Here is a 21,916-nt window from a genome sequence, read left to right as displayed (position 1 = left end):
CCCCCCTTTAACGTTGTCTGATCGGGCTGAAATTTAGAGGATAAGCTTTCCTGGGGTCTGGGGCTTATCGTCGAAATTTCAGCTCAATCTGATCACTCCTTCCCTGTTTTCCAAAAACCAAATATCAAGTTTTGTGGGGATTTGCTTGCGTCAAAAATAGATTCCACATACTAAAAAACAATTACAATTGTGTCTCTTTAGTACAGCGGTCAATACTCCTGACTGTCAGGTGGAAGACCCGGGTTCAATTCACCGTCAGAGGAAATTTTTTACTCACTGAATTTAAAGTTTAAAAAAGAAACTCAGTTTCTTTTCTAGATTATTAGAAAAAATTACGTTTTCTAAAGAGTTAAAGAGGCTGAGTTACAAGCTCAACCCTTAAAACGTACAGGGATTAGGAGGCACAGTTGGAGGGCTGTTAAAGAGGCTGAGTCACAAGTTATAAACTGTACAAAAACGCGCAGAAATTATTTGAAAAAAAACTACGTTTTCTATAGAGTTAAAGAGGCTGAGTTACAAGTCGAACCTTAAAACGTACAGGGATTAGGAGGCACAAGTGGGGGCTGCCGCCCCCAAACCCCCGCTTTCGCAGCATTTAAATAAAAAAAAGTTTTTTAAACTGAAAGTAAGGAGCGACATTAAATCTTAAAACGAACAGAAATTATTCCGTATATGAAATAGGATGTGCCCTCCTCAACGCCTCGCTCTTTACGCTATAGTTTTTATTGTATAAAAAAAAGAGTTGTGAGTAAGTCAAACCTTAGCGTAATGAGCGAGGCGTTGAGGAGGGCACAGCCCCTTTCATATACGGAATAATTTCTGTTCGTTTTAAGATTTAATGTAGCTCCTTACTTTCAGTTTAAAAAACTTTTTTTTTCTTTAAAGGCTGCGAAAGCGGGGGGTTTGGGGGGCAGCAGCCCCCCACCTGTGCCTCCTAATCCCTGTACGTTTTAAGGTTCGACCTTGTAACTCAGCCTCTTTAACTCTTTAGAAAACGTAGTTTTTTTCAAATAATTAAAGTTAAGAGTCAGCATCACTCTGAAACCTCTTCTGGGTCCTGGAAAGTGGGAATGTTGATTTTTCTTTCGCTTCTTTGAGGGGGGATGTCTTTACCAAATCCAACCTCTGTGGGGAAGGGGGGTCACTGAAATTTTTTGCTTAGAATAGTTACCAGAAGTAATTTTCTGATCTCAATCACACTCAACTGCGACATAAGAATAAGCGGTCTAGTTAGACTTTTGGAGGTCGACCGAGCGGCATTATTAGTAAGAATAGTGAATGCAGTGGAGAATTAAAAATTGAAGTAGCCAAGTCACCGGTGTTTTTTCGCAGTTGTATATATCTTCTGAAGAATAGTAAGATGAGTGGAAAGATGAGTATCCCGCCTTCAAAGTAGTCAAGCATGGCTCTGAAGCCTTAGCGTTTTGAAAGGTCGGGAAAGATATGCTAGACGGTATAATCTAAGATAAGTTTAGATAGTCGTTCGAATGACAACATGTCCAACAATAAGCCGTTCGAAACGTATTATTCAATCAAACTTTGTAGGACTATAATGAAGCCAAGGGTAAGGTGACTAGGTCGAATTAAATGGATTAAGGATGAGAGGTTGTCAAAAATCGTACTTTTCGACAATCCATCTAAGGCCAAACGAAACGTACAATTGCCTATAACAGGGGAGGCAGGAAATGTCATAAAGAAAGGATTTAAAGGAAGTAGGAACACACGGAAGGAAGTAAAGAGTGAAGGTCTGAACAGATTGGGATGGAGAAGCATGCGCAATTGTGTTAGCCTCAAGTGGCTTAGTACTGCGACGAATCCCCATTAGTAGTAGTAGCACAGCTTATCCAACCTCCATGAGGGGAGGGATCATAGATATTCACTGTCAGAACATGTTTACAAAGAGGTTATCGGATTTCAATCAAACCTTAAAGCAAATGAGATTCAGTGCTCCTAGTTGACCTTCTTGGGTGTCTGGAAACAATGTGCCCTCGGCAGAGGGAAGGGATTCCAAAATTCATGGCATCAGTGCATCAGCCAGAAAAGGTTGCACCAAGTTTCGTGGGAAGTAAAAGAGGGGGCGATAAACTACTTTTCTTTTTGTCAATATTATGATCAACTTATATTGTGGTAGTGATGTTATGGGGGGGGGGCAAAACGACATTTTCCCCGGGCACTGAAGACCCTAGCTATGCCTCTGGTTGCGCCAGTGGGGAGATCGTGCTGATCGGGTCAATTTTAGAGAGGGTTTTCATAAATTATTTTTACCAAAACATTGCCAGAAACAGTTGCTGAATCGTAATGAAACCTGGTGGAAATGAAGAATTAACATCTAAGTCAATCTTTTTGGGGTCAGGGCCTAATCAACCATTCCTAAGGAATGGAAAAATGAGGGCCCTATTTTTTCTTTTTTGCTCCTAAACCCCAAAAAACAAAATTTTAAATATTGTAAACACAGTGATAAATCACCATTTGCAATCCGCAGCATAGGAATTGTCCGTTGAAAGAATCATGTTTGACTAGTTTCTTTAGCATGTTCGCTGCACAAGATCACGCATGTGTTACAGATAATACAACAGTACCGTTTTTTTCATTAATTGTTCTTGTCCAGTAAACGCTCTGGGTTCTGCACCCCCAAAAACCATAGCTTGCTTTTTAATCCACAAGAAAACGCATATAGGCTACTATCAAATATTAGGACTAATCTCTACTTTTATCAAATATTGGTCGGCTTCCTACTATACATATCTTCATCTCAATCTATTCATTAAGTCTGTGCAGCGTCCGTCATGACATGGATGAGAAAATTCAAGGAGGTTTGATTTGGGTTGATAACTGGCTAACAGCTTATACTTTTAATGACCATACAACACAAAGATAAGAACATTGTCACGAAGTTGTCTGCCAAGATCACCCGTTGGGTAATTAAAAACGTCCCTTGCAAAAGATTTAATTAATGAAGGCCACTAGAGAATGCAAACTACAGCAGAACCATTCCATCATTGCGGACGTATGACTTAAACGATATTTATTTACGATTATAGAGTATGTATTGCATACACTCGCGCCAATTCACAAAATGCCTTCAAGGCCATATCAGGGGGAGGGGCTTTGTCCCACTCATAAAACGTAACAAAAATGAATATAACAAATTTTTGATGCGTTTTTAAAGCTTTTTTGTAAACCCCCCACGAAAGGAATCCTTTTGTAACACCCCCCCCCAAAAAAAAAAATCCTGAATACGACCCAGAAGGGATTTATAATGAAGATACAAAAAATCTAAGCAGGAAGTGTTTTGTTTTTTAACCGATTTTTAAATGAAAATATAAAAACACTCAAAATTTAGGGGTAGAGGCAAATCTAGGAGATTGCTTCCCTTCCAGTGGGGTCTTTGGTTGCGTACATTATAAAATGTAGACTTAAAATCAGTAGTTGTTCAAGCTTCAAATGCAATTCTAAACAAAATATATCATGGCCTAACCTGCATGTTCGATCAAAATCGTTCGAGTCACAATCATACCCGAATCATGCCCATTGGATCTTTCTGATTGGCAACGACCCAGCAAAATTCTCTTTTTTACTAATGTAATCGTGACTCGAATTTCAGAAAATAACACCGTTCTAAAATTGTAAGATTAAGCTGCTAACTTCTATGTACTTGCTGGATGCCTTCCGCAAAGCTGAAGAGCCAATTGGCACTTATGTTTTATATAATATACATTCGAGAACTTGTATCGCGAACATGAGACAATACCCGATTTTCATGGTATTTATACCAGACAATTAGCTTCGGCTCGGTGGGAAACAACGCGATAGCTATATTTTAATTAAATATTTAGTTAGTTTATTTTGGTTAGGTTAGTTTAAGTTAATTATTTAATATAATGCGCTCTAGGGGGCCCCCTTCCATAATTCTTTGTTATTGTTTTCATAATTTCGTTACTAAAGTATTGTATTTTCCTCATATTTTGTTCTATTTCATAAGCATTAACCAAACATCACTTCTCGAGTATGTATTAAGCACTAAAGTACCATTAAATTTACTCCAAAAATCAACAAAATAAATACAAATAATTTCTTAGATATATGCTGTTCCGTCAGAAATACAAATACCCTGACCAGATGTACCGGAATAGGGGTTGACCGAACAACTGCTCCTTGACTGACAAATATGGTATAGTAGAAAAAAAAACTAAATTATATTTCCGGCATAACCTTTTAAAAATTAAATATCCCTACACTATCCAATCCAAACATCTTTCCTGTGAAGTCATTTAACAGTTTCGACGGAAGTTGGTTCTTTAATAGGCAAAGTCTCTTCCATGCCGATCTGGTTAATACACACAGGAAAGTGATTATTTTCGCTTGCAACTAACCTTACGACATCAACATTAACCGCAAAAATAGCTGTACAATTTGTCCGGTTAACGGCCCATATGTGTGAAAAACTGTGAGAAATAATAATTGTTTAGCCATAAGCTGTATATACAGAACAATAGAGTTACAATCAGGTTTTTAAAAGCTGAATCAATTATACATAATGTCAGCGTCTACTTGAATAATTTTCATACTCACTCAAATGTGTGATTCTGCAAAATCTAGAATCTGATATGTTCATACCCTGGTGACTCTCCCTTCCCCCACCTCCTAAGTGACTTTTCAAGTCGTGGATCCATATTTTCTTGGGGGGGCAGATGGCTTGGTTAAAACAAAACTTATTGAGTATGTATCCCACCACAGTTCATATAATTATCCAGTAAGCTTATCGCAGATCATTTCTGGTCTTCGTTCTCGGCGCAAACAAAAAGCTCCTCCCACTTCTTCGTGTAGTTATTTATAGCGGGTTTCCACTTGTTTCCGATTGTTTCGCGTCTGACTTGTCTACCCGTGAAAAGATCTGACGCCGCTTATGTTTCTACGTTCTCTGGAGCACTCGCACCCCGGTCCGGGTCTTTATAATGGGTGAGATAGGGAATGATCATACTGGATAATTATATGAACTGTATATCCCACTGAGCATAAGTGGGGCAAGCGGAGACAAGCAGTTCTAATACCAAAGGCATCAATTCGAAAGTATCTCTATAAGCAGCAAAACAAGACACATTTAATTTTAAAGAAAACTTTTCAATGTGGTTAAATTTGTGGACTGCAGTGAAAACCTTTGGTTTGACATTGAGAAGTGTTACTTCAATTCTTTTGTGAATGACTGCCCCCTCCCAAACGCTTTTCTGCATATTTGGTAACACTGGAATAAGCTATTACAGATGTTGCTGTAAAACTCTTTATTTGAATAATATTTATATATTTTCTAATCCGTCACTACAAAGAAAAGGAAGCAGACAGAGTACAACATACAAACTAAATAAAAGAAAGGAAAAAATACAGGGTAATACAGGGCAAATACTTAAAGAAACTATATCGACACTACTGTCGCAGAAGTGACGACCACTCATGCCACAGCCTTGCGTTAAAATTGTCGATCTGTTTTCGAACGGCCTAACATAAAAGAACGGTTTAGTATCTTAGTCTTTACAAAGCAACAGAACTCTTTAGAATTTGTATATCCCTTGCAAGCCAAAATATAAAAAAGCGACTTCATCAAGATTTCCTATCGATTTCCACGGGATAGAAAATCAGATAAGCTAGGGGAACTTGTCAATTGGAATGAATTAGATTTTCTATGGGGACTAGTTTCACATTCATACAATAGACTTGCTAACTCTAGCTGATAAAAATATTAAACAAGACAAAATTTATTTTTACTGCTGACTGCTGCCAACCGAGTAAATTTTAAAATGACGAGTCCTGGCTCCTTCTTTAAAGTTTACGATAAGATGTTTAGGCAAAGTTCTTGTGTACTCTACTTGTATTGCCCTATAAAACCAGTAAATAAACCAACCAAAAATTGAATAAACAACTTGCTGAATGTGGACCAAGCACTGCAGCTGTCTTGCAAGACCATGAGAACGGAAAGGTGGTCTAGAACTTTTTCCCTGTGCCACATATCCAGTTTACGATTTTCCCCGTAGCTTGCCTTTTGTTTGTCTTCTAAATCCAACAACCACATCCCCGAACTAAAAATCCGTGTACGTGCCTGGCCTACGGTTTCAAATCTTAAGCCGTCTTCTATAATTTCAATCTAATTTTGATATTTTTATATTTGATGTTATTTTTAGCACATATCTAATTTTGATCACGCACCTAATTTTGACAATGTTAGTCAATTTGATTTTAAGCACAAATAAATACTGTTACTGGTTTTATTTCCGATAATATTTATTGAGTTTCAAGTATGGACTAAACTTTATTCTTTAAACTAGGTATTCACGACAATTGAAAAGCAGATAATAAGCTGTGTGCTTATCATAAGGTCTGAATTTGTTTTGCCAGATGACTATGCCAGTTGCAATCCAATCTACTTCCGGTAACTGCTTGTCTTGGAAAACTTAGCTAACGAAGGCAAGGTTACCAAAAGAAGATGGCAGAGGGATTTCGTATATGTTCCTCCCAAGTTGCATCTGGGTATAAAATTTATTTAATTAAGCTTTATATGACACATAAAAGCCGAGAGTGACAGTAAATTCCCCTATATTTGTTTTTCACCCCCTAGATCTTGAAAAATACCTCTTTTATATTCTCAATGGAAAACATTTTTTTTGTAAAGTATATTTTGACCCCTCCCCCCTCCATGTATTTTCGTGAATATGCACGCAATAAGTACTGTCCCATAAAGGCCCGACGCTAAAGGCATCCCAACTCTGCACATGTAGGCCTACCTGATACCCTTTTTCAATTTTCTCGTTTTTTGGTCCAATCTAACCTTTAAATGGAATTGAGCCTATTACCGTCATTATGACAAATAACGATACTTCCGTATTAGCCAGTACACACTCGAGAAGTTTGCTGAACGTAAGATCTAAGAAAACCCGTTCCGTAGCCACAAAGACAAATGACGGGTGACAGAATGCATTGGACTTGTATATAATTTGGGTTATATATTTGCACATTAGGGGGTGGGGTAAGGTTAGGCTACTTTACCCCCACCCACCCTCCTAATGTGGAAATATATAGCCCAAATCATCAAGGAGGCACACTTGTGCCTCTATAAAGAGGCAACCCACCACAATGTTAAGTGATTTCCGGTCCTAGCGGTCGCAGAGAGACAGTGGTGATCGCATTTTGTAGCCCAAGCTCCAACTAAGAAACGTGCAAAAGTTCACCCCCCTCTGACTTTATCTTCATGGGTAAAAGTGGGCCGGAAGTTTCGACCCTCCGACCACAGCCCCCCTTTAACGTTGTCCGATTGGGCTGAAATTTAGAGGTTAAGCTTTCCTAGGGCCCGAGAGCTTATCTTCGAAATTTCAGCTCAATCCAATCATTCCTTCCCTGTTTCCTAAAAAACAAATATCGCTACTTAATGTTCATTTCTCTTTTTTTTTATTAGCCACACCTACAAGCCACAGTTGGCAACAAATCCGGGTGAATGAGGACTCATTCGAAGCGGAATTCAACCTGTTAGTGCCTTTTGATATTTTCAGACCGAAACAATTATCCCCCGAATTTACATTTACGAAAAACCTCGTTTTCCCATAAGAGCCCATGTTAAATTTTCCCACCACAGTCCCCCTTTAACGTTGTCTGATCGGGCTGAAATCTAGACGATAAGCTTTCCTGTGGCCTGGGAGATGATCCTTAAAATTTCAGACCAATCCAATCACTCCTTCCCTGTTTTCCAAAAACAAAATATCAAGTGTTGTGGGGATTTGCTTGCATCAAAAATACGTTACACAAAACAAAAATAATGCAATGTCTCTGTGGTAAAGTGGTCGCTATTACTGACTGACAGGCGAAAGACCAAAATTCGTTTGCCCGTCAGAAAATTTTTCTTATACATTGAATTTAAAATTTAAAAAAGAAACCCAGTTTCTTTTTTAAATCCAATCTATTAAATCCTTCGGCTCAACAGCCGTCTCCAGAAGAATATCACAGTCGGCCTTCAGGTTACAGGTAAGTCTCCACTGCTTTGATAACATGGGGCCTGGGGCGGCTGATAAAAATCTTACTATGCATTTGATTTGAGTATTCAGGAATTAAAAGCATTAACACAAGAATCTTCAAAAGCAGGGGGTTTGGGAGGCGGCACCCTCCATCTTTAACTCCTCAAAAAATCAGCTAACAATTAGACAAGCAATAATAAGTTATAAACTGTACAAAAACGTGCAGAAATTATTTGAAAAATACTACGTTTTCTAAAGAGTTAAAGAGGCTGAGTCATAAGTTCGAACCTTAAAACGTACAGGGATTAGGAGGTGCAGTTGGGGGGCTGCCGCCCTCAAACCCCCGCTTCCGTATATGAAAGGGGCTGTGCCCTCCTCAAAGCCTCGCTCTTTACGCTAAAGTTTTTATTGTTTAAAAAAATTGATGTGAGAAAGTCAAACTTTAGCTTAAAGAGCGAGGTGTTGAGGAGGGCACAGCCCCTTTCATATACGGAAGCGGGAGTTTGGCGGGCGGCAGCCCCCCAACTACACCTCCTAATCCCTGTACGTTTTAAGGTTCGAACTTGTGACTCAGCCTCTTTGACTCTTTAGAAAACGTAGTTTTTTTCAAATAATAATTATATAAACTAAAGTATTATATTGCCATCACATTTTGGTATATTTCATTAGGATTAACCTAACTTAACTTCTCGAGTGTGTACTAGCTAATACGAAAGTACCAAAATAACTTCTATGAATGGTTTTTATTTATTTATTTATTTTTTTAATGGGAAGCGGTAAGGGGGTAGAAGTTCCAGACTGAAATTGCGCTTTTATCAACGCCAAATACAAAACAAATTTAGCTTCAACGGTCTCTTTCATGAATTTAGTGCCGATAAAATCAAAGCAAAAGCCGGTTTGACGGCAGAACAACAGTTTTCTCAAAACCACCAAGTTAGCCACACTTTGTGTCACTACTACACTGAACTGTGAATACTTGGAAGAGATTTTCTCACGGTTCAAACAGGAAAGGACATGAATATACTTAAAACCGCATTTTTTGCTTTTTGAATCTTCGAAAGTTATAGGAAATATTTTTAACTAGTTCTCTTCCTTCTATGCTTCTTTCATTTGTTATTGCACCATTAAGAGGCAAACATGACCAGGTCCAGAGAACAGTGTAGAAGACAGAAATATCATAGCTGGTTCCAATTTCAGTTCCATTTTTCATAGTTTTTTATCCATAATTTTGAGAAATAAAGGACATTTCGTCAGATTGTCGTTCAGAAATCCAGTTGGATAAACCAAGCTAATGCAAGGCCCCCCAGAGTTGGACCCGCTGTGCAAGGCCGTATCCAGGGGGGCTAGGGGGTTTGACCCCCCCCGAAATGTTTGTCTGACTCGTAAAAACGCAACAAAAATATACATAAATAAATTTTGTATGCGTCTTTTGAGTTTTTTGTGTACCCCCCCCCCAAAAAAAATGAGTACCCCCCCCCCCCCAAAAAAAAATCCTGGGTACGGCCTTGCCGCTGTGCATCAATTATTTAAACTATGACAACCAAGTGGCACTTATTTCTAACAGAACGTCTTCAAAAGAATAAAGGAAGCAATGACGTCAATTGGTGGGGGAGGGCCTGTGAATATATTATACAGGAAACAGATCTTGAAGAGTGAGTGAAAAATTACTTAAATACAAACGTCCCCCCCCCCTAACCAAGAAAAACAACAACAAAGCGTAAATTTACTGAGACTGCAGGTTTTCTGTCTTCTTACCCTCCATCTCCCGAGAAAAAGTGAGTCAGTGTCCGGTTTTACGAACAATGAAATCAAAAACTGGAATTCTATATAATAAGGCTGAAAAAACTAGTAGCCCCAAGAAAAGAATTTCATGATCTTCATTTCGATCATTTTTAGATCATCCTTTAGTTACACCGGTACTGGTGCATTATACCTAACACACGAAGGAAGTCAAGTTTGGGCTATATATTTGCACATTAGGGAGTGGGGGTAAAGCATAGCATATATTAAATACGTAACCTAACCTGGGTACCCCCCCCCCCAAAAAATCCCAAAAAACAACAGTTTAAATATTGTAAATTTAATGAAAAACCACGCTTTGGGATCAATTTAGACAGCAAATACCCGTTTGACGGGTCTCCTTGTCTGCATTCCTTGGACTGTCTATAGCGTTGTGTTAGGTATAATGCACCAGTACCGTTAAACCTATATATAATGCCCAATGCACCAAAGAACAGGACTTGTCCATGGGGCGGAAAATAATTAATTAAAATAATTTAAGAAGTGAAAAGAAAAAAAATCCTCCGAGAGGTTAAATGCATCTAAAGCTCGTTATTCCAATATTATTTTTCCTGAAATAAATCAAATCACTAGAATTTATGTTTCATCATCTATATAATCCCTATTTTTAACCCCCCTCCTTCTATGTGTACAAAAAAATAAGGGACATTTTTAAATCCAGTAAAGATTGAAATTCGTCCTCTTTGTGATTCCAACAAATAATGAAACAATCCCTGTAGCAGCCTAACGGGGGTGGTATAGTAATTTAAACCACCTGCTACAGTATATTCAAAAATCCCTTTTAGTTTAAACACCTGTTTTCACAAGGGGGACTGTTTCATGAATGGCGTCTTTGTTGTCAACCCTTGAAACCACTCTCAGACATATGAGAACGGACAAACAAGCACTTTGAAATAATATTGAAGAAGAAATAAAGATAGCAGGGTTATTACTCTCTTGCACAGGGGGGGGGGAAGTTAGAGCCAATTTTCCCAAATCAAGTGAAAATGATAGTGAAAACTGACAAATGAGCCATATAGTAACAAAAAAGGTAGATATACTTAAAAAAACTGACCCGTTTCTGTGGATGCTTGAATTATGCAGGCTTCAAATTACGCCCCTGCTCTTGTAAGAACTACATTAATAAGAGTTTCCGGCTAAGGACAAATTTTAACTACACAACTTCAGGAACCAATCTTTCTCATAAGCTATTTTTTCATTGCTCGTATTCAATAGTCATATTCAAATTCTGCAATTGATGCTAGTGGGGAGGAAATTGCAGAGCTAATCCAAATGAATTCAAAAGTGACATTGATTTTTCTGGACTTTTATCTCCAAAATAGCCCCTGGGATAAGAACTCTTTATTAATGTAAGTTTCAAAATAGTATGTTAAAATCATTTAGCCGAAATTCTACTGAAATCCATCTTATGTTTTCTATTTTTCGTCGATGAAAATATACTTTCTCCCTGAAACTAGATTTTCGAAACTGTTAAATCGCTTTTTTGACTAATGAATTTTGAAAAAAAAGAATACAACGAAAAATGATTATTTCGGAAAATTCAGCTTCAATTTGTTTTATACAGTAAAAACAATGGTCTATGGTCTATGTATTAGTACTTGTTCAAAAACAACTTAAGCATTAAAATCCAAAGAAATGTTTTTGACTCGGATAATTTCGGAGACCACACTGCCTTTCCATGACGGTAAAATAAAAGTTCAAAATAGGGATAAAATCCTTGTTAATAGATAGTGTATAGAAATTCACAAAAATACCAGATATTTCGGTCACATATTCGTTGACCGTCGGTGACCGAGTTTTACTACTGGATGACGGTCACTGTATATGTGACCGAAATATCTGGTATTTTTGTGAATTTCTATACACTGTCTATCAAAAAGGATTTTATCCTATTTTGAACTTTTATTTTATTGTTTTAGACTCTTAGAAAATTTCTCAGTCATCTATTTCAACAGCCTAATGCAAACAAGAACTGGGAGGCTTTGAACCCACTCCCCAGAAAATCTTAATGTATAGACGATTGTCCCTGTATTTTCTTCTATTTCCGTATAAATTCGCCTATTTTTTATTTTTGTAGTATTTGAAGACTCCCCCCTCCCCAAGAAAAATAATAAACGCCAGAAATTGAAGAGCATTCCTGTGTACGTGCCTGCATACAAACAAATTTGTTTTCTAAAAACAGACAAGAGTAAACGTTGTTTATCCCTTTTCATACCGTCGTTGCTAACAGATATTCGTCTGGTATTTGGCTGAATTTTGGGGTTCAAAATAGTAAGGCTAGATTCTTGAAGTTTAAAAAAAACTTAGTCAAGTTTCTGAAATAACGCAGAGATAATGCCTTTCCTCGTGCATTTAAAAAAACTCAAACTTTCGTAAAACAATGGGCTATTGGTAGCGAAACATGTTTCCGGTTGATGTAACTCGAGATCGCGTTCTTATTTACTCGTATTTACTTAGGTCAAAATTCCGTAAATTTTTTTGGTTTAGATTATTTAGGTGGAAATATTATTTACTTATTAAACAGGTCAGTAGTTCGATGTTCTTTACATCCCACAAGCAGCGTGATAAGTGTTGCCACTAACATATTGCAAACAAATCCTGAGACTGCCCTCAAAGGCGTTACATTTTTCTAAGCCTGAGTTGTATTCTACATATGTATCTATAGAATTTGTAAGGTCTGATTCAAATTCAACAAAAACTAAGAATAACCATTTCTACATAGATGTCTAAATTTGCAAGTCTTTAAACACAATAACAACTACTACTACTAACAACTCATTGTAGCATTAAGCCACCTAAGGCCAACAAAGCTACACCCACTTCTCCTCCACTCCAATCTATTCAAAACCTCCCTCTTTACACCCTTCCAAGAAGTTCCAATTTACTTTAAATCTTTTCTTAAAACATCCCCCAGCCCTATCGGGGACGACCTACTTTTCGTCAGGCCCTAGATGGTTGGTCGACAAGGGCGATCTTTGGTAATTTGTCATCCTTTGGCAATATGACCCTGGAAAGCGGGATTGAACCAGGGTTTTCTTACAGTTTACTGTTTGAAATACGGTCAGTCAGAAGGGTACCCAAAACAATCCATAGACGATTTTCCTGGAAAACACCTAGCAAATCCTCCCCCGTCTTTTGGGGCGCCCATGCTTCAGAACCATACTTGGCCACTGTCAGCACTGTAGCTTCCAATATTCTAAACATAGTAAACAATTCTAAATTCTATATGAAATACTATCAGAAAACAATTATTAGGCCTATAACCTTTCTTCAGTGGAAAGAAATTGCAGATAACAATCGCAAGCTGAAAATCCATTCAGCTTAGAAATCTTATAGTTTAATGTTTGATAAGGATTCCTAACAGGATAGAACTCCAAACACAAGGAATATAATAATCTTCAGTCTGAGCGAGGAAATGGAAGACAAAGACAAATGTATTTTTTACCATAACCATACACATCACATACTCACGAACATACCCAGCACACACAACAACTAAATCACAGCAATAATTAAAAAAAAGGAACACCACATGAAGTTTTCTCTGTCAAAACAGAAAAACTTAAATGTCACTGGAGGAATTATATAATTAAGCTTGCAATATTAAACACATTTCTAAACATAGATAGGGTATATTTTATAATAATCATATAAAGTTAATAAAATTAAAAAGTTTCGCCATTGAAAGTTTCGTTATTAAAGATAACATGAGTTATGGTGCCAAGTGAGAGTCCTGGGGCGATCCAGGCCCACAATTTTGGCAAAGCTGAAAAGTTATAATAAAAATTTTTATGCTTATGCGCTCTATTTTCTACTTGGTTTTACAATCCTTATCTGAAGCTTTTTTTTAAGTGTAATAGCATGACAGTTTCGGTCGTGACGGTTAAGAAAACAGGGCTGTAAATTAACGTTACAGTGAACTGCGATTAGATTGGGCTAGTGGCACAATTACCAAATTTAATCAATGATGTTCTATCCTATAATAAGAAACCTATTTGAAGATCCACACCAGGCACATACGCAAGATTTTTTCAGTTGGGTGGGGGGGGGGTGAGGTGTATGATCTCCGATTATCAAAAAACTGGTTTTATTTGACAATTTGAATAGGAAATGCCACAAAATTGTGGAAAATAAATGATTTCAGAGTGGTCCAAGCCCCAATGCCCTTCTCTTCTGCATAAGTCTCTGGCCTATACTATTCAACCCTTCCCCCAAAATCTTTGGAAAGAAATGATAAATAAATACGGTTTTTTTCACAGAGCTTTTGCCATGCATTGCAAGAACCTTTACAATGTATGTCTTAACCAATTAGATTGTAATATTAGCATAGAATTTGGCATGAAAATTATCTCTTATTGCGGATCAGTTCAAGCATCATAAGTAGTCTTCAAAGCCAGCCTTGGGAAAACACCCACTTCTAGCTGAGAGCTTTATTAGCGCAAAAGCTTAGTAGTCAATGATAGAATAAAGCATTCACAAAAAGCGTGAAGCAAGGAATATCCGGAATTCTCACTCCACCCAATAACCTAACCGGTTCTGTTCTTTGTTTGAAATAAAACGAAGCTGGCTTGAAAGCCAAACTGTTTTACGACAAGATTAAGCACGGAGAAGTTGAAACAAAATCAGTTCGGATGTTCGTTACGCTCTAAAGAATTTGCAATTACCAACAAACATGGCCAAATTAAACTGAAAAAATAATTATTGTTAACCTATTTGTTAATTTTCTTGTTTAAGCTTGGGTATTTTCTTCTTTAAAACAAGTGGTTGCAAACTACAGGACTAAATAACTTTTCGCCTTCATCATTTCTTCTATTCCTCTGACCTGTTTTCCACTATCCTCAATGACACTTTCGCATCCTTAAAGGGATCCAACACCAAGGTTGCCACACAATTTTCTTCTAGAAACATTTCAACGCACCTTAAAACGTATCCACCAAAGTGTCTGAAACGAAACTTAAATTCTGCCAGTGTCAAAATTCGACCTCGTGTTTTCTTCACACAATTTTCACTGCTTGATTCTCCCAAGAACAGACTTGAACCAATAATTTCTTGAAAAAATCCAAACCTAATTTGCCAGAAACAAAATTAGACATCTTAAGGATATTTTTTTTTGTCAAGAGCCAATTTTCCTTAATAATTGTTTCAATGCCCATTCCTAAAAATTATCCTCACACCCATAGCAGCCAGGTGGCAACCCTATCAGTCAAATGCACTAAACGATCTTTGGAAACTATTCATGACAGATTCTACACGAGTAGAGGCAGTAGCCCGTTTTCCAATCTAACTCGAGCAAAAGCAGTACCCGTCTTCTAGTTCTACACGAGCAGAAGCAGTAGCACGTTTTCTAGTTCTACACGAGTTGAAGCAGTAAGACGTCTTTTAATTCAGCTCGAGTAAAAGCAGCACCACGTCTTCTAGTTTTACACGAGTAGAAGCAGTAGCACGTCTTTTAATCCAATTCGAGTAAAAGCAGTACCACGTCTTCTATTTCTTCACGAGCAGAGGCAGTAGGCCGTTTTCCAATCTAACTCGAGCAAAAGCAGTACCAAGTCTTTTAGTTCTGCATGAGTAGAAGCAGTAGCACGTCTTCCAGTTCAACTCGAATAGAGCGCTGGTAGTAGTAAGTCTTCCAGCTCTAGATAAATGATAGTTTTTTGAACATTTCCTTTGTTACCCAAGGATGCATAAAAGGATATTTTATAACGGTCTCCTCGGAGTTGCAATTAAGTTTTATAGCGACATTCCGCCAGCATTTTGTAAAATATCTTACAATAATTATGTAAAATAACAGCTTGAGACAAAATCAAAAGGTGCTGAAATAGAGACTTACTTTTCTAGGACAGTTTTCGAGAATGATATAAACATTTTCATCATCTTCAAAGCAACGGTAGAATCGGACTACATGTCTATGTATGAGATCTCTATGAAGTTCAACTTCCCTCGCAATCTGGAAAAGCAAATTCATAAAAAAAAAGAATGAAAAGACCAGCAACCAAATGTACAGGCAGAACCACTAATGTGAATGGAATGGGTTAACAAGTGGAGTAGCGAAGGACGCCCATTGGGAGAGAGGGAATTCAGGGGAATCCCTCCTGAAAGGCCAAAAATATAAAAATAGTCCAAAAAAAAATGTCACCCCCCCCCCCAAAGAAGATTCCCTTCATGTCGGCTTCAAACTCAAAAATTCCTACAGGTACCAGTGGTTATCACCTAAAGAACACCAGTAATCAAGTCTTATAGCAGAAAGCCAACAGCATTCATTTTTTCACAAAATAAACCTCAAACTTATTTTATTAAAAATAAATCGTTTCAAAAACGGTTATTAAAAGTGAGACATGTCAGACCTAGTATATACCTAAAGTTGCCTCTTGTCTCACACCAAAATCTCGTGACTTTTAAGATTGCTTCCATAATTTGCCAATTTTACATAATTTATGTTTTCTTCATTGTTTTAAAGATTTCTTCCGAGAGGGGGCCCACTTTCGGCCTTGGTGTATATCTCAGAAGACCACGCATGATGTACAGTTCCACCACGCTTGGCCCGCGCCACTTGGTGTACGTAATTTCTGAAAGTGGACACCCCTCGAATTTTCCCCCAACCCTGTTATACAAGACCCTTGAAATAATTCCTGCCTATTTGACTTAGGCAGCCACACTTGGGAGATTTTTGCAGATTTTTCGGTAATAGTGTATTAGATGGTCACTTTTATAAACTAAGCAAGGAAACCAGTCATGCAATGATAGACGAAACCCGCCAGAGACCGGTTATTTTCAAAGAGACCGCTATTAAGAAATGGAACGCAGAGTAGTTTTCATTGCGTTTACGATATTTAAACTGTTGTTTTTTGAGATTTAGGAGGGGGAAAAGGTACCTGGTTTAGGTTAGGTTAGGTATTTAATATATGTTCTGCTTTACCCCCCCCACCCCCTAATGTGCAAATATATATCCCAAATTTGTTTCTAAACTATTATATATTAATCCTATTTTATTTTTTTAGCATTAACCAAACTTGACTTTTTAGAAGTGACCATCTAATGCACCAGTACCGATTTTTCATATATTGAATACATTGCGATGTGGTTGTCAACCACGGGTCTATACTAATCAAATGTAATCTCTTGACACTCTTATTTTTCCGTAATTATTTTGATTTCCAACACTCACCGAAATGTTTAAATAACAAATTAAAATCAAAAAGTCAATTGTCTATCTCTCAGGATAATCAGCCTAACCACAAATGGTTAATACAACCTAAATATGGTCGTCCTCACTCTCATACTCGACTACGTTTTCATGAATTTCCTGACGAAAGACAAATTACCCTGTCTTCAGATCTTTACAAAAGACTAATTGTGATCAATCGTCTCATAGGTAAAACGCATTTCACGATCAATACAACAATTTAAAATGACGTGAAGGGTCAGCCAGGGGCAGGGTTGGAGATTTGACAGAGTTCAGTTTTGAAAAAAAAAAAAAAAAACATTTCGTTTCACATAAAGCATGCAGTCACATTTTTAACCTAACTCATAACGTAGCACAAGGAAAAATCTGTAAAGGACAGCCAAACTTAATCCAGGCTCAGATGAGACGTATGGTACAATGGGCGACAGTTTTGCCAAAGGGACACATCGGTCGTCCAAAAATGAAAACACATTGATCCCATAATAGGATTTTTTGGAAGAATTTATAATCATGCGACTTAGAGGGAAATTACATAGAATATATATATATATATATATATATATATATTATATATATATATATATATATATATATATATATATATATATATATATATATATATATATATATATATATATATATATATATATATATGTATATATATATACCTGAATGACCGTAAATTGACTTTCTTCGTGTTCCGGTCATTTTAGTTTTTTCTTTGTTCCTTTATTAGATCGATTTTTTCATATCTTCAAATCTCTTATTTGAAAAATCTGTTTATTTTCCACTTTCAAGATGCAGATTGATAAGACTTCAGGGTAAATCTAACGGTGGAAAATCTGCATATTCCATACTAAGCTTTCTATTTTGTCCATACAAGGATGCACGTAAAAGAAGTACTTGCGATTTATTTTATTTCTGGTGGGGGCGGGAGACAGAGGTTCGGAAAACGTAAAGAATGGACGATTTACGTGAAAACATGTAAAAATTTCTGGCAAAAATAGTAAAAACTCAAGGTTTTAGTGATTAGAGGGCTGTTCGGGCCAGACCCCCCCCCTAACGTACGCGCCTACCCTGGAAATAGATTCCCTTGGCAAGAACGCCTTCTCCCGAATAGAAGGCAGGAATGTACGCAAGGGGTAGGGCTCAGGCCCTCGGTCCCTGAAATCCTAAAGTTTTCCGAATACCTAGGTATACAGATCTCATTCAAATTATCAATTTTTTTTAATTTTGTTGCCCCTCTGAAATGTATCTGCGTAAGTGGCTGGTGGAAGGGTTAGCCTGTGGAAATTGTCTATGAGGAAAGGGATCATGATGGTCTTTTTGCCAAAAGGATCATTTTAAATTATCAATTTTTTTTATTTTTGTTGCCCCTCTGAAATGTATCTGCGTAAGTGGCTGGTGGAAGGGTTAGCCAGTGGAAATTGTCGATGAGGAAAGGGATCATGATGGTCTTTTTGCCAAAAGGATCATTTTATTAATGTTAAGAGCTCTTAATGTTAGAGATATATCTCTAGTGGGGCTATATTTGTGCAGCTTTGCCCTATGTTTAGAGAGTTCTTGCTTTTACACTATTTATTTCACAAGAAAAAAAAGTGCCATGTTGTGTCTTTTATTCCTCGATAGACACTTCAATACCAAAACATCGAGAAAGTGTGAATGTTTTCAAGATTATCAAGATCAAGAATCACTTCCTTTATCATATTATTACTACTCAGTTAATTGTGGGAAAATAAGAAAACGGTAAAAACCTCGGGTAGCCTTTCATGAAGGGGTTAGATGATGGATTGCTATGCTGCTATTATCGTGGCATACCCCTGGTCTCGCTTATTAAACTCTATTTAAGGTTATTACCAAGGCTTGAAAATAAGTATGGTTCTTAAGTCATTCTTGACATCGTGTCAGATTAAATGGGGGCGCAGATAGACAATCATTTGGTAATCTACTTTTATCCCCTTATCCTTTATACAACTTGTTTTTACTTCGAATGTTCCCGCATAAAATGCCAAATTTACCCGAAGAATCAATTATAGATTGAGTAGAATCAACATAAACTACACAGGTACCAAGTTTTCAGGGAGGGGGCAAGAGCTAAAATCTTTTGGGGAGTAAATTCTGAAAAAACTCATTTCTCCATCTCCATCATCTTAAGAAGAATTTCCCCCTTTATTACAAGCGTTTATTGTTTGACTTAAATTCCTGGCGCTCCCCCAAACGATGTCCCGAACATAACCAAGAGAGCCAGCACAATTTTCATTAGAAGATTAATTTACGTCAAGTTACGTATTACTTCTTTTTTCCTGTCCAGAATTAGAAAATCTTCCATTATTCTGCGTTTTGTTGTATTAAAGGAAAATATTTTCTAGGGATATGCTTAGAATAAAGTGCAGAGTACATGAGAGAACTGGAAAAAAATGTGAAAGGCATGACATATACCACGTCTGTCAAAAACAGTGTTTTAGTGTTTGATGGCCACTGTTTTACGATAATCATAATCATAATTATATAATAATAAATATTTAATCTAAAAATAGAAAAGGGCTTACCAAATAATGAAACACTGTTTTTTTTTAATCCGACTGCCTGAAACACTGTTTTTTTTAATCCGTAATTTCATAGAAATTACGAGCCCCCAAACTAAGTCCATCTCAATATGCATTAATCAAATGTGTTATAACAATCAGTTCGGTAAACACTAAGCCTTTAAAGTGTTTACTATAATTAATGGGGAAAAAAACCTCAGAGTCTAAATTATGTGACAGATCTTCTTTCACAGTCTTAGACCTTGAGAATACTTTTTATGGATACTGAACCGGCAAAGAAATATGCAATCAATGGTTCGTCCCTCCATCAAGAAATAAATGAGATGCTGACTAGCCTAGTCACAGCTTTAAAAGCTAAAATATTAACTAGTAATAGGATCCCTGGGCGAATAGACACGAATTCGGATTTGATGAATTCGTATCACTGAGGATCAGCGTTGCCAACGCTCTGAAGTAAACTATATCAGTGTTCCGACTAAAGTTGTGCCGTAACAAGAAAAAATGTTCGATGAAATAAAACGTGAACAGATATCTGAGTAAGACAGGACCAAGTAAAACCAAAATGTACAGGAAAATTTATTTTCTACCAAAAAATTCCAAATGTACTGTGTTGCATCAGGACCTCTAAATCATGCCAAAAATGGTGCAATTGTTCTGCGTTGGAAACGCTGGAGAGGATGAGCTGGATGTGGACTCCAAAAGTCTCTAATGCATGTCACAAATTTTATCAAATTTCAAAATTTAATCTTTACGACGTTATGTATTTATCAACGGCAGGAATTTGGCGTGATAAAAGTTTTAAATTTATTCTCTTATGGCTTATTTTCAATTGCTTAAATATGTTTTAATAAGGACATATGAGCCGCTCAGAGGTTGAATCAAAAAAATTAGTAAGAGATAAAGCAGAGAAAGTTCAATATCAACACAAATTACATGCTTTGATTTTAGTATTAGTCATTTGGCAAATAAAGCAAGTTTTTTGTTTTTGTGCTAAGATTCTCAAGTGCATCATGCTTACAACAGTAGCTTCAACCTAGAAAAGAGCAAACCATAGCCCATAATAGCCAAATTTTAGAAAACGGGCTTTTGGAGAAACTGTCTAGTGATAAATGTTACTCACGTAGTCACGTAATACATACCAGTACCATTGTTGGAATATGTTCAACTTTCAACTTAAACATGAAGTGTAATGTTTAAAGTATTGATAGTGCAGAAGGGGGCGGCAAACTATACCCCCCCCCCCCACACAAAAAAATCTACATTTGGTGCTACTCATGTAACACCACTTCGAAAAATAATAATTTTTATTCAGACCAACCAAAGAGTAATCTTGTATTACAAAATAATTTCGAAAAAGGCCTGAAATCCATCAAATATCAAGTCAAACTGAAAATAAAAGTAGGCCTACACCATTCAAATCTCCAAAATCGAAAACCATAAACTAGAGGCATATAGTCCCCCACCTTGTTTTTAGTACTGATTCGGTCAAACTGACTTTTAGAAAAAAAGCATTCTTGCAGAATTTTGCAGCTGTTGTTCAACCTATTGCAGATTTGGGCTTGTAATAACCAATTATTCAGAATAGAATTACTTCACGCAAGGTCAAATTCAGGGGGGGGGGGTGATAACGGTTTGACCCTCAACCCAGGATTTTTGCCCGACCCGTAAAAAAGTAGTAAAAATGTATTTAAATTAAGTTTTATTGCGTTTTGTAAATATTTTTTGTAGTCCCCCCCACCGAAAATACCCCCTCCCCATAACAAAATCCGGGTTTGGTCCTTGACTTCAAGGTTAGATGTAGCTTCTTGGGGAGTCATAGTGAATCTCTAAAAAGAAATAAGATAAATTATATTATTTTCTTGACAGCTTACAAGTTTTCTCTACAACCTATGAACTTAGAAAACCAATAAACTAATCTTTATCAGCTCTCATAATACTTAATGCTAAGTAAAATTGTGTCTCTGTCAATTCGAGACTTCTATCAACAACACGAATACAGAAAGGGCACGGATTCACCTTGTGTCCATTACTTCATAATGTATGTGTTGTTACTGCAGTCGTAGAGATGATGTCCATCATTATGGAAAGTTATTCAAAAAATATGTGTACAATCTTTAATGCTGGATCTCAGGGTATTCTATTATCGCTATTATAGTGTATATTTTCATATTCCAAGTAGATTGGGAGGATCTCTTCCGTTTTACCTGTATAACTTTTTACACGTAGATTAAATTGCTTCAGTTTCTGGGCATTAAGTTGAAACAAAAGAGTGAGGTATGGCAAAATACAAAGGCAACATATAATTTTTACTATATATTTGCGCATTATGGCGGTGGGGGGGGGTCGCAAAGTAAAGTGAAGCGCTTTTAGGAATGATATAAGCAATCCTAGAA

At 37.0% G+C, this 21,916-nt stretch overlaps 1 protein-coding gene across 1 annotated transcript in view; it reads right to left on the bottom strand.

Annotated features, from left to right (window-relative positions):
- Positions 1 to 21,916, bottom strand: part of LOC148942669 (serine/threonine-protein kinase PLK1-like) — a 140,410-nt gene that overhangs the window by 66,856 nt on the left and 51,638 nt on the right. Inside the window, exon 3 of the mRNA XM_089102641.1 lies at positions 15,625 to 15,741. Within this exon, the coding sequence (XP_088958767.1) occupies positions 15,625 to 15,741 (117 nt within the window). The remainder of the gene's footprint in view (positions 1 to 15,624; positions 15,742 to 21,916) is intronic.

Source organism: Artemia sp. Qi Xiang Cuo, chromosome 16 (genome assembly GCF_049724085.1).
Source record: "Artemia sp. Qi Xiang Cuo chromosome 16, ASM4972408v1, whole genome shotgun sequence".
NCBI classification, from domain to species: domain Eukaryota; kingdom Metazoa; phylum Arthropoda; class Branchiopoda; order Anostraca; family Artemiidae; genus Artemia; species Artemia sp. Qi Xiang Cuo.
Note: the sequence above shows the minus strand (reverse complement) of the source record. Positions and strands in the feature narration are given on the sequence as shown.